The 13,399-nt window shown below is 37.9% G+C and overlaps 2 protein-coding genes across 3 annotated transcripts in view; one reads left to right on the plus strand and one right to left on the minus strand.

Annotated features, from left to right (window-relative positions):
• Positions 1 to 13,399, minus strand: part of LOC147841344 (uncharacterized) — a 221,416-nt gene that overhangs the window by 185,110 nt on the left and 22,907 nt on the right. The window lies entirely within an intron of this gene.
• Positions 1 to 13,399, plus strand: part of plxdc1 (plexin domain containing 1) — a 133,685-nt gene that overhangs the window by 36,917 nt on the left and 83,369 nt on the right. For both annotated transcript variants that reach the window (NM_001442325.1, NM_001146306.2), the window contains 1 exon segment: positions 13,247 to 13,390. In NM_001442325.1, the coding sequence (NP_001429254.1) occupies positions 13,247 to 13,390 (144 nt within the window).

Raw genomic sequence — 13,399 nt, forward strand, 5'->3', positions numbered from 1 at the left:
ATGAACACACTTATCTTTATAATGATATAAATTGTGGTTATGTGTATATGAAATTACGAATAACAAATGTAGCAGGGCATTCAATCACTGTTCATTTCTTTGCATTTTAACTTTGTAAACTATAAACTCATGCGTCTCCTCACGGTTTGTCTCATTTTGTGAGCTAACTGACAAAAACAGTTGTTCGCTCACGTTCTCCCCTGCTGGCTACGCCTACTCCTGCCCGATGCTCGCGGAGCTCCACGTCCATTAATTGTGCATCTTTTGAAAAAATTCTGAAGTAGACTTAGTCATGGCCCTTTAAGACATCACGCAGCTTCGGTCACGTGTCACGTCCGTAACGATTAGATAAAAAAGTTTATATTGTGGAATAAATATTATAACAAATAAAATGAAACTTTGTATACAAAGATAAAAAATGTCCATACTAATTATGATTGCAAACTCATCTCAGGTCTTTGCTCTAAACAACCACAATTTTCCCTTACGGACGTGACCATTTTCGAACTCCTTATTCATATAAGCCAATGACTAGCGCATATTTGTTCATTATGATGCTGGATTACAATTACTGACTTACATTACATGACATCCATATGTTATATCAAGAACTGAACATTTCAGTTAACTATAAACGACTTTAGTAACAATTCAGAAATAAATGTTTAATAAAGAGAATGTTTTTACAAATTCACCCTCACAAAATGGTTTCAAAGCCACTGCAATTTGATTAGCAATGAGGTAGCTAGCTTTTACTGCAGTGTCACTGATGTCTTGGCTATGAGTAAACGCAGACTGCTGATTCTTAAAGCTCGCCAATAGTTCATTCACCTTTTCGCTTCACCACTGTTCTTTAAATTTGTCATATTTGTTGCCATGAAGACTCACATAATGGCGACAAAGGTTATATTCTTTCAGCACTGCAACTGCTGTGAACACACCAAACATACAACTTTCCTATTCACTTCCGTGAACAAATAGGATGATGACCATTTTTCTTGAAACACTCTGCACTCTGCTTCCACTTTTCTCTTTTTTGACAAAGACATATTGGGGCATTATGGTAAAAGTAGGCGTAATACATATCCTGAGCAAAACAAAGTAGCTAACCCAGACTGAGTACAATTGCCTGACCTACTTTACCTCTGCTCCGGTATAAAAAGTTTGCTTGCTTAAGTTAAGCAGTTTAGTAAGTTAACACAATTGCTATTGCAAATCCTGTAGATGCAATTGGAACAGCAGTTTCTTTATGGAAAAATTGCAGCTCATTTTTATATTTTACAAAAACATCTCGCGGGTCGCGTTAAATCCGTTCGTGGACGTAAGGTAAACATACACGAATGATAAGGTACAAGACAATGAGAATGAGAAGACTAAATAGGGAGACTAATAAAAAAAAAATTACAGATGTGCGAATAATGAAATGATAATGATCTAATAAGTTAATTGTCGAGTTAGTGGGGTGAGACAGCAGAGCACATGTTGAGCTGTCAAAACAATGCCACATTTTTTTTTTTTTTATTAATATACGAAAATGAGAATATATAATCACAGTATGTTAACAAGAAATCGAAGAGACAAAAAGAGCAACAATTTTGGAAAAAGAAACAACAACAGATAACAAAAAAATAAACAAACAAAAAAAAAAACAGGAGGGGTAAATACATTACAAGTTAAAGAAAAAGATTATATAATTTACAAATTTCAGTTGTTTTTAAAGGCTTTTTTGTAAAAGAGTTAGACACTGTTTCAAAGTAATACTGCATTTCAGTAAGCAAAATATAAAAAAAAGGTTTTTGGTTTGAAAATTTACATTTATGGATATAAAATTTTGTTAATAAGACAAGAAGATTAAGAAAATATGTTTTCTTTTTATGTAAAGCCCCCGTTCCATAATCAACAAAACCAAATAAAACATTCTCCCACAGCAAGAAAAATTCCTCATCAACATTCTCAATTATAAAAAGTGAGAAGTCTTTCCAAAGCAACCTAGAGTAATTGCATTGCCAAAATAAGTGAACCAGGGACTCAGGGTGCTGCCCACAAAATGAACAATTAATATTAAGATCTTTTTTATATCGTACTAAAAGAGTATTGACTGGGTATGTACGGTGAATAATTCTGAATGAAACTTCTTTTATCTTATTTGTAATTAAGTAGTTATTTGGGATGAGCCATATTTTTCTCTAATCAATATCCGAAACAAAAGAATTCCAATAAAAAGTAACATTTGGAACTGATACAGTTCCATTAAGAAATAAAAAACGTATTGTTTTGTTTGAAGAAGTTGCAGAGAAACAATATTTTCCAATCATTGTAGTAGAAGGGTCTAAAAGAGGTAAAACAGAAGGATAGGGGATGCCTTGGAATAATCTAATAACACCAGATGGTATAGCATCAAATACCACAGCAAATTCTTTAGGGGGGGATGGGAATATTGAATCGATTAAGAAATTCGTTATAATTTAATAAATGGCCATTTGAGTTAAATAATTGACTAACAAGCAGAATATTTGCTTCAAACCAGCGCTGAAAGAAAAGAGATTTGTTTTTATATACAATAATTTGGTTGTTCCAAATAAAATATTTGTGTGGAGAAAAGTTGTGCTTGTATAATAGTGACCAGGCAAGAAGAAATTGTTTATGAAATTGAGATAATTTAGCTGGTATTTTCTCAACCTTATAGTTACAGAGTAATAAGAAATTAAGCCCTCCAAATTTAGAAAATATGTAATTTGGAAAAAAAATTCCAGATTGAGGTTGGATTTTTGAGAAAATTTTTTCCCCATTTAATTTTGATAGTATTATTAAATGTACAAAAATCCAGCATATTAAGACCCCCATTCTCAAAGCTATTCATAATTACCGATTTTTTTATATAATGGATACCATTTTTCCAAATAAAATTAAATAATATTTTATCAGTATGATTTAAAATGGATTTGTCAACATGGATAGATTGAGCAGCAGGCCCGGATTGGCTAATTGGGAGGACCGGGAGAATTCCCGGAGAGAAAGGATGCATCTTCCCATCTTTCGATGAGAACTGAGACAGGACCGCGCCTACCCCAACATCAGAGGCATGTACCTCTACAATAAATTGTTGCCTATAAAAATTGGAAAAACCCAGGAAATGCTGCAGAGCCTTGTGGGTGTTGGGGACTGACCACTTGGCAACAGCCTTTACCTTATTAGGATCAGCTCTGATTCCCTCAGCCAAGATGACATACCCCAGGAACATAACCGAACTAGTGTAGAACTCGCACTTCTCCACCTTAACAAAGAGTTGATTCTCTAATAGACGTTGGAGAATGTGACGCACATGCTGAGTGTGTTCCTGTGAAGAGTATGAGAAAATGAAAATGATCATCCAGGTACACAAAGACAAACTTATTTACCATGTATCTTATCACATTGTTAATCAGGGCCTGGAGGACAGCTGGGGCATTGGTCAGACCAAAGGGTGAGAGCAGATATTCAAAGTGTCCTGAAGGGGTTTTAAAGGATGTCTTCCACTCATCTCTCTTATGAATGCGTTCCAAGTGATAAGCAATACAAATGCCTAACTTGGTGAACACCTGCGCTCCCTGCAACAACCTAGAAGCAAATGACATAAGAGGTAAAGTGTACCTGTTCTTTATCGCGATGTTGTTTAGCCCTATGTAGTCAATACAGGGACGCAGGGAGCCATCCTTCTTCTTCACAACGAAGAACCCCTCATCTTCAGGTGATGATGAGGGACAGATAAGACCAGTATTAAGTGACTCCTGAATATACCTATTCATAGCCTCTCTTTCTGGACCAGAAAGGAAATACAAGCGACCCTTGGGCGGAGAAGTGCCCTGGGTCTCTCCCAAGACTCAATCAACATGATGTTTGTGCTGTGCCAGCCAGGGATGCCCCAGGACTACAAGGGAACCCTGTGAATCAAAAAGGTACAGCTCAATGGCCTCACGATGATTGCCGGACATAACAAGACTTACACAGGGTGTGATCTGGGTAATGGTGTTGATGAGCTGACCAGCTAACGACTAGACAAAAATGGGAGATGGGAGAGGAATGGCGGGAATACCCCTGTGTTTGGCCGTGGTACAGTCAAGGAAATTGCCCTCAGCCCCTGAATCAAGCAGGGCAGAGGTGGAATTAAGGGATCCTTAATGTTGGCTGGTGATGGGAAACAAGGTGCAAGAGTGGTGGGAATTCAGACAGGGAGAAGCACCCACCAGCATCCCCCATTTTACTTATGGGCCTTGGCTTTTAAAGGGCACCGCAGTAGAGGCACAGGCCACGAGCAAGGCGGCCTCTATTTCTTGAAGTGTGAGGTGCATACGTCCCATCTGCATGGGCTCAGGCTCAGATGAGGAAGGAGTAGAAGGGCTAGCTTGTTAGATGGAAACATCGTCAACCCTCCAGGAGGAGTGAACGGACCACCACTGATGGCGGAGGCGCCTCTCCACATGGAGAGCCAGATTAATAAGGGTCTCAAGGTGACGGGGAAGCTCATGTAAAGTGATCTCATTTTGGATCTCCTCATTCAGACCCTCAAGAAATCTGGAATGCAGGTCGCCTTCATTCCAGTCACAGGAGGCAGCTAAAGTTTTAAAATGGACTGCAAAATTTTTGATGGAGTGACCCTCCTGGGAAAGTTGTGCAACCAGGCAGCCCGCCTCATCCCCCTGTGCAGACTGGTCAAAGAGTTTGATCATCTTCTCCCAAAAGTCCTCAAAAAATGGCAAAAGGTGCCCTGGCATCCCAAACTGCAGTGCCTCACTCACATGCTCTCCCAGTGAACAGGGTCAGGATATACGTCACCCTGGACACCTCTGAGGCATAATGACAGGGCTGCAGGGCAAAAACTAAACACACTATGATAAGATGCCCCAACAGGAGTTGGGGTCCCCATCATAAAGTGGGGGATTGTTAGCATGGAGCTTTGGTTCATGGCGGGGTCTGGCAATTCTAAATTAATCCAGCAGGAGGCGCATGGTGGTCCAAACTGGCGGTCAACAAGGGGATAATACTGCTGTGCCAGCGGCCAGAATGAGAGTGCCCAGGTGGGATGCAAGGCGACCGGAGAGGGAGTGGGGGATCACTAGTGGGCGGTATAGAGGGACTTGAGCAGGACGTGCGGAGAAATGCATCTGCCACAACTGAGAGCCGCAGGGGCAATCTGACAAAAGAAAAAAAGAAAAAGGTCCAAACCAAAACAAATTCAAAACTGGCACTGGAGTCTCAACGGTAACAAGACTGGACAAGACAAGATCTGAGAGACCACAGCGTAAGGTACAACATACACGAATGATAAGACAATGAGAATGAGAAGAATAAATCGGGAGACTAATAGAAGTTAAATTAGAGATGGGTGTAAATAATGACATGCTTATGATCAAATGAGTTAACTGACGAGTTGGTGGGGTGAGACAGCGGAGCACATGGCGAGCTGTCAAAACAATGGCATGTGCACCAAGAAAACAAGCCCAAATGATTGTAATGACAACATGCAGGTGACAGACCATGACACTGTAATATTCTATTAACAACATACAAGTAAAGTTTAGAAAAAGTTGGAATGTAGTGTAAAATACAATATAATAAAGAACATGTAATTTGTTATTATTTGTTAATATTCTTTTATATTTATTGAACCCTTAGAGATCCAGGGGGTTTGGTGCACAAAAGTGTTGACATGTCCTGACATTTGTGTTTTTTTTCTTTCAATTTCTTATTAATATATAGAAGGCTAAAGTCTTTAACACAAACTTTACTACATAAATATGCAAGCAGCATGTGTCTACAACCCCAAATCAGAAAAAGTTAAGACAGTATGGAAAACGCAAATAAAAATATAAAGAAGTGATTTCCAAATTTCCTTTGACTTGTATTTCATTGTAGACAATATGAACACAACATATTTTAAGTTTTGTCTGGTCAACTTAATTTATTCGTAAATATAAATCATTTTCTGTCAGTCAGACCTGCAATACATTCCAAAAAAAAAAAAAAAAATGTGACAGGAACAGTTGAGGGCTAGTTTTCAGGTAAATAAGCTAAATAATTATGTTATTTGAAACAGGTGATGTCAACAATAGGTGATTGTATTTATGATTTGATACAAAAGCAGCATCCAAGAATGGTCTAGTTCTTTACGAGCAATGATGGGCTGAGGATAGCCAGTTTGCCAACAAACATGTGAGAAAATTGTTGAAATGTTTAAACCAATATTCCTCATAGAAAGATAGGAAGACATTTGGATCATGTTTTGCCCTGTTTTTGGATGCTGGTGTCCTCCTTGGTGAAAAGTAATGTCATAGAATGATATCTGTTTAAATGTGCTTCAGTGATGTCTTCCTTTGGTAAGCGATCATCAGTCACCCTGTCCAAGAAACCCCCACTGACAAGCCCTTGCTGTAGCTCTGATTTTTTCTCCAAACTGATTATGCACTAAACTGTCATTGGGAGCTCTGTGCACACCTACTTGGCTGAGAGCAGTGCATGTTAACCAATCCATCTTAGATCTGCCACTGGATGTCATCTCTCTATAGTTTTTAAATGTGAAATGCGATTCATCTTGTGTATTTCTAAGGACTCTTTGGTCCTTTTTTGGATCTGTTAAATGTTCTCAGGTAACATGTTTCAGCTGAGCGCGAGGATAAGTTAACATATTGATTTATATAACTATAACGAGGAGCCTGACACGGAGGGATCCATTTGCAGTATATTTATTAGAGACAGTTCAAACACAATCATACAATACGTACTTACGTGCGAACTCACATCAACAGTATTCAATATGGGTCGAAGGGCTGGCAGCTGACACACACAGAGTGATAGAACAGGCATGGATCAGTGGCAGGCGGCGTAGTTCAGAGTCCAGATATCAGGCGTGGGTCAAGGGCAGGCGGCGTGGTTCAGAGTCCAGATTCAAGCAAGGTTCCGGGCAGGCAGAAGGCAACTCAGAGTCAGAAACAGTCCAGGATAATACACGGGAGATCAGGCAAGGGAATAACACTCAGAGATGTTAGCCGTGGCAGAACAAGACTTCGCACTGGACTGGTGTGTGTGTGTGTGGCTTATATCTGTGAGCGTGGGTCGTTAACTGGATGAGTCTCAGGTGTGTGCCCTTATCAGTTTAAGTGGATGATGTAATGCTAAAAGTCCGGTGATGGTGGCCTCTGCTGGCCAGCGAGGGGAATGACTGGGACTGAGTCGGTGACAATAACCACATACACTGATTCTGCACATTTAACTGATTGCTTCCCTTTATTTTTATATGGGATAAATGTATTGTACTTTATACATTTATAAAGGCTGATGTTGATTATTTTTATTGTACGCTTATAGTCTAATGTTAGCACATATTGCCAAACCATATAGTAAGCCATGTTTCATAAATTTTAATGAAAATAGCCAAGACACCCAGTTGCAGCATTTGAGTCTCTGAGACTTATATGCTGTAACGTACTTCTCTGGTCTGGTATGCATCTCTAACTCTTTGTTGTATATTTACAGTAGCATCTCTGCATTGGCTTACTGATTGTAATTGGCATAATACAATCTTACCTGACAAATAAAATGTTATATTTCATTTATTTTGAATTAGACTGAAATCATTATTACCAGTAAATTTGTATGGACACTTTTGTTGCCCTTGGGTGTTTTACAGCCAGTGTGGATCAAACTAGAGGATCACAAATAAAGAAGCAGGAAGCACTTATTTGTAGGCCTTTAGCTTACTGGCCACTTTTGATCTGGCAAGTTTGCATGGTAAAAGACTGGGTAGACTACCTTTTATTGTCACAGAGCAAACAGTTGGCAGCCAACTGAAAAGGTACTAGTCGCCTCCAAACCTCTGACTAAGAATCCAGCTGGCAAAGCCTAAATGTGGAAGGCATGTGAAATTGGCCACACATGGACTCAGAATGACAATTGGTCCACAATGAAAGAATAACTGAAAGTATAGTGAATCTGAAATAATCAAATGTCCAAATTTATTCACTTTTAATGAATGTTATACATTACTAATTAGAAAAAATATATAATTTTAATGATCACTTGAGAATTGGAGTCAGATTAAATTCGGGAAAAAATCTTAATAAATTACATAATTATTTTCAGAATTGCTGGGAAAGCCTTACAGACATTTAACCTTCGACCATGCTGTTACTTTCGTCATTGGGCTAATAGATGGACTTTTACAGTATGAACTGTAACAGTTCTTGGCAAATTCACATACATATGTCTTTGCTGCTCCTTCCTTTAATAATAAATGGTCAGTGAATCACACAATGCAGGGTAGGTTATTTTATCAATCTTCAGAACAATGAAAGAAGCAAACACAGCACTAGGTTGGCTATACTGTGGTATTGTTGAGAAAATAAACTTTAACCCTTTATTTCCACAGCTGAATCTCCATCTGTCAGCAATGGTGTAAAGTAAATACAAAAAAAATTACAAATACTCAAATTACTTTAATTGAGTAGTTTTTTCTCAGGAATTGTAATAGTTTTATAAATGTGCATTTTTAGTGCTGTATCTGTACTTTTACTCCACTACTTTCCTTCAACCTGTCGTCACTACTTTATTTTTTTCTGTCTATGAGGATTAGAAAAATCAGTCCTGTGATTCCTGTCCTATCGGATTGCACATAGAAGGAAAATCGCATCATAATGTACCACCTCAAGATTTGGGCACTTTATACTGTAAATGCAGCCAACCTTTTGGAAGCATTAAAAGTGTCCTAGAAGATGTTCAAAATCTTTACATGCATTGATCCAGAGACTTTCAAGTTGCATATCACTGATGAGAAGATGACCGATATTTACTGTATGTTGACAAAATGGCCTTAAACACCCAGCAGGCATAAGATGTCAACATGATGTCAGATTGACGTTGTACCCTAATGTCATGGTAGTTGGATTTTTTTTTTTGGAAATGAAAATAGGGTTGACATTAGAACTGAATGTCAGGCCAACGTCAATGTCCAACCTAAAACCAACCAAATATCAATGTCTTATGATGTTACAGCTTGACGTTATTTGTGATGTTACCACTATGACATCTATCAGATGTTGGATTTTGGTTGCCATACCTGATGAATAAATGTCAGTATTTGACGTCAATATTATGTTGGTATAAGATGTTGGCTCGACATTGGATTTTGGTCACTTTCTAACAACCTAAAATCAACCAATTATCAACGTCATTTGATGACATTATTGGACATCAAAATAATGTTGTCCTTAGACGCTGGTTAGACATTGAATTTTAGTCACCTGAAATCACAACCTAAATCTAACCTAATATTAACTTTTTATGAAGTTGTGTGCCTGCTGGGCAATAACTAAATTCACTACAGAATGTTACGTTTACACACATCCACAAATTACATGTAAACGCATCAGCTTTTCACGTCGTAATACTCACTACTCTTGAGCACTTTTGAAAGGGCTACTTTTTACTCATACTTTGAGTAATATTTACAACAGATACTTTTACTCTACTTGCACTACATTTTTAGGTAAGTAATGGTACTTTTATTTGAGTATGATTTTTCAGTACTCTTTTCACCACTGTCTGTCAGTGATCGTCATGATCAGGCCAGTTATCCTCGCACTCAGATAGAGTTTGAAGGGAAAGGGGCTTTCACATTTTACCAGATCCGGCACTTATTTGTTAATTATTTTATGAGGAAAGGGGGATATATCTGAAATAAGTGGAGGTGACAACAAAGGGTCAGATCCAGAATGCAGCTTTTATTAGGATAGTCAGACAGGCAAAGTTTAAAAAAAAAAAAAAAACAGACGGTTGCATGAAGTTTAGTCTTAGCCTCAGAGGTCATGATAAGCACAGCCCACAGACCTGTGGCTAAACCTCTGATGTATATGGCACACTTATCTGAAAACAATTTTGCCAATAGTCAGTCATCCTCTTATTGATTTAAAAATACAGGAGTTTCCTCAGTTGAGTGTGCAGCAATTTTTATAGGCCCACCTAGAAATAAGTCTGAGCAGATAAAAAGCTGGGACATTTATTGATGACAGTGACTGGACAGGGTCCAGCATGTATTTTTAAGGCTTGATTGTGTTTATGGGGTGCAAAACAGTCTGTCCTCATGTTTCATTTGAAAAAAAAAAAAAAAAAAATCCTGTTATTTATTCATATATCTTACTTTAATTATATACTGCTACTCAGTTAACATGAAAATGACTATCATATTTCAGCTGACATAATGTGCTGTGATTTGCGGTTCTGCTCAACTTAACCAGGAAGTGACACACTTCATCTAGCATGCGCTAGTTGTGTAACTACTGTTAGTCAGTGTTACACGTATCAGTTTGAGCCTGAATCAGACAGTAAATTAAGAAGACAAAGCTGAACCTTATGCCTGCTCTCTAAAATAAAATCTGACTCATCTATTTTCGGGTTATAAGCATGAAAAAGTAATATGAAATCTTTACATATCTTTTGCGAGTTCATTATTTAAGATGCATAATTCTAGAAAAGCCTTACAGGAGAGACAAAGTACGTTCATGAGGCACTGGTGGTTTAGACAACGCCAGTGAATCAGGAGGCACTGGCAGTTTAGACAATCCTAGAGGGTCAGGAGGCTTTGGTTCAAGAGGCACTGGGAGTTCACACAACCCCAGTGGGTAAGGAGGCTTTGGTTCAGCAAAAAATTACTGTACAGACAATTCAGGAAGTACTGGCAGTTCATATGACCCCAGTGGGTCAGGAGGCTCTGGTTTGGGAAGCACTGGCAGTTCAGACATCCTCAGTGGGTCTGGAGGCTCTGGTTCAGGAGGCACTTAGACTCTGGGAAGTCACACACCTCTGGCGGCACTGGGAAGTCTTATGGCTCTGGGGGCGCCGAATGAAGCGGGTAAGCTCAAATGTTCAAGAGGCTATTTACCTGCGAATAGCGGGATCTATCTGCACGTTCCGCATCTGGTGTGAACGCAGCATGAGAGGGCATGTCTCGCAGTACATGTGCAAAAGCATCTGCAAATTTATGACCTGCACATCTCGTCTTTACACACAAAGTTAGAGAACACTAGAGTTCACTTCACATGGCACTTATGGTTGAATTATAACAAAAATCTGAACATGACAAGTAAAACATTTATTCTGTGCAGAATGAGGCTAGAAATATAGCCTTTAAAAAGTCCATAAATAGATTTGAATTCAGGGACAACCTAGAGCCTTTAAAAATGACTATGTTATTTCAATATTAAGTCTGGTGTGCACCTGCCAATTTATGCATCATGATACAGTAGTTTTACCCATAGACCCATATTTCACAATTTTCTTTTTTAAATAGATTTTAATTTCCTACAAATTCTCCAACCATTTGTGATAAATAATGGTATAACTCAACATTATTTGTCATAACACTGACCTGCTTTAGCTCATGAACAACTGAGCAGTTTAAAGTGGAAAAGACAGCAATTGTGTTAGGTCGAAGGGCACATTCTAATGTTAAATGCCCTGACCAATAATTACAATTGTTTTATGAATCTACAGTTTATTAGAACTTAAAATTTGTGTATGTGACTTCACGAGGTAACATTAACAAATTAATAAATTGCAGGGTGGTTCATATTAAACATAACCTGGGAACAAAGTGATCTAAGGTGTTCATGTTTTACCTCTTGTGTCAGGTTTTGGGGTGAAGAAGAAGAGGCAAGGTTCCAAATGTAAAAACCAAGAATTTTAGTCCAGGAAAAAGAAACAAAAATCAATTTATACAACCCAGTGGAGGTTGGGAAAAACAGTTAATGCATTAACTGAAATGACATGACAATTTAACATGATACGACTCAACTTGGCTTCTTGACAGATTAACAAAAGGCAACAGACCAGCACAGGACAGACCACACTGGGAGAATAAATAGGAAAAGCAAACCATTAACTTGACAAGAGGGCAGGTAAACATTATGATAAATAATAGGAAAACAAGGTGGCAGGGACAAGACATCAGACTAACAAAGACCATGAAATGGGACTAGATAACATCACACAATATATCATCACATGGTTGTGTGTAAACAGCCACACTCTGCCACAGCCAAGACCGCGCTCATACAAAGATGGAGACAAAAACACAAGATACGAGTGCCCAGTAGATACTCTAGCCCAGGACAACGTACAAGACAAGATAGGACTGGTATCTGGATTTCACCACCAATACAAGATTTAACAAGACCGAAGTCCTGAAGTCCATATCATGTGTAGAGTTCTGTGTTTATAGAAATAAACATTTGATTCCTAAAATTGTAAACAAAGACGTGGTCTGAGGCGTGGGTTTTTAAAATTTGAAAATGCATGTTTAATATCATGTGTATGTATGATAATAACATTTTCAGTCCCTGGCCTAGACATTGTGTCCATGACTTCACAAGGTATCAAATTTACATTTACAAGTACATTACATTACATTTACAATGTTGCCTGGATTTATCATAATGAGAAAAAAAAGATCAAATGGGTTTTTCCCACTAGTGTCCAATTTAAAAAATAAACATTTAATTCAGGTGAACTGTGTCATAATTATAAATCTGATTTACCTACTTCTTTGCCTTTGAGTAAACGAAAAAGGTGGACCGCAACATGCCGTCTGACTGTTAATGGAGGTGTGGCCTTTAAATATTTGAAAATACACTTATGTTTCACACTTTCAAATAACAACAGCAGTGTTTTTAATTACCATGTAGTGTTAAATAATGCTAATACTGTTGATTTTGCACCAACCTTGAAAATTTAACACCAGGGATTTTTGCTGTGTAGTCATTAGTAATTTGTATCTTTGATGAGTGCTGTTTAAGTTATATGACATATTTTAAGTCCTGATTGAAATTCCTGACATATATAGTTTCTATCTAAGGAGATATTTTTCTTTGTACTTTTTGTAGAACCTTTAATAGAAAATACAGATTTGAAATGAATTCATAGTTTACAAATTTGTTGGGATTACCCTGTATGCAACGTCTAAGCAGTATTAAACTGTTCAAAGTAACACAGACAACACAGGTCCTTTTAATAGGATTTCAAAATCTGCCATTACCACGAACAGAAATACCCCTGCAATAACACTTTAATAGAAAAGTAATGTCCGATACCGATTCTGGAACTTTTCTTTCTTTCTATTGAATTCTTCTTTGTTTTTTTTTCTGAATATTTTTCTTTGATCATCCCTGATATTTTTATGGCTTAATACATCATTCACATAATGTCTTTATTTTTCTTTTAGGAAGACTCTCAGAGGTACTACTCCTGGTGCAGTTTTGGTCCTGGTGAAAATCGAACAAAGAATCTTTGGATGGATCTTGATTCAGTGCATCTAGGACCTGTCAGAGTGCATTCTATCTTATCTAGCACACACCGACAAGCATCGGTGAGACAA

Source organism: Danio rerio, chromosome 12 (assembly GCF_052040795.2).
Source record: "Danio rerio strain M-AB ecotype USA chromosome 12, GRCz13ab, whole genome shotgun sequence".
Classification (NCBI taxonomy): domain Eukaryota; kingdom Metazoa; phylum Chordata; class Actinopteri; order Cypriniformes; family Danionidae; genus Danio; species Danio rerio.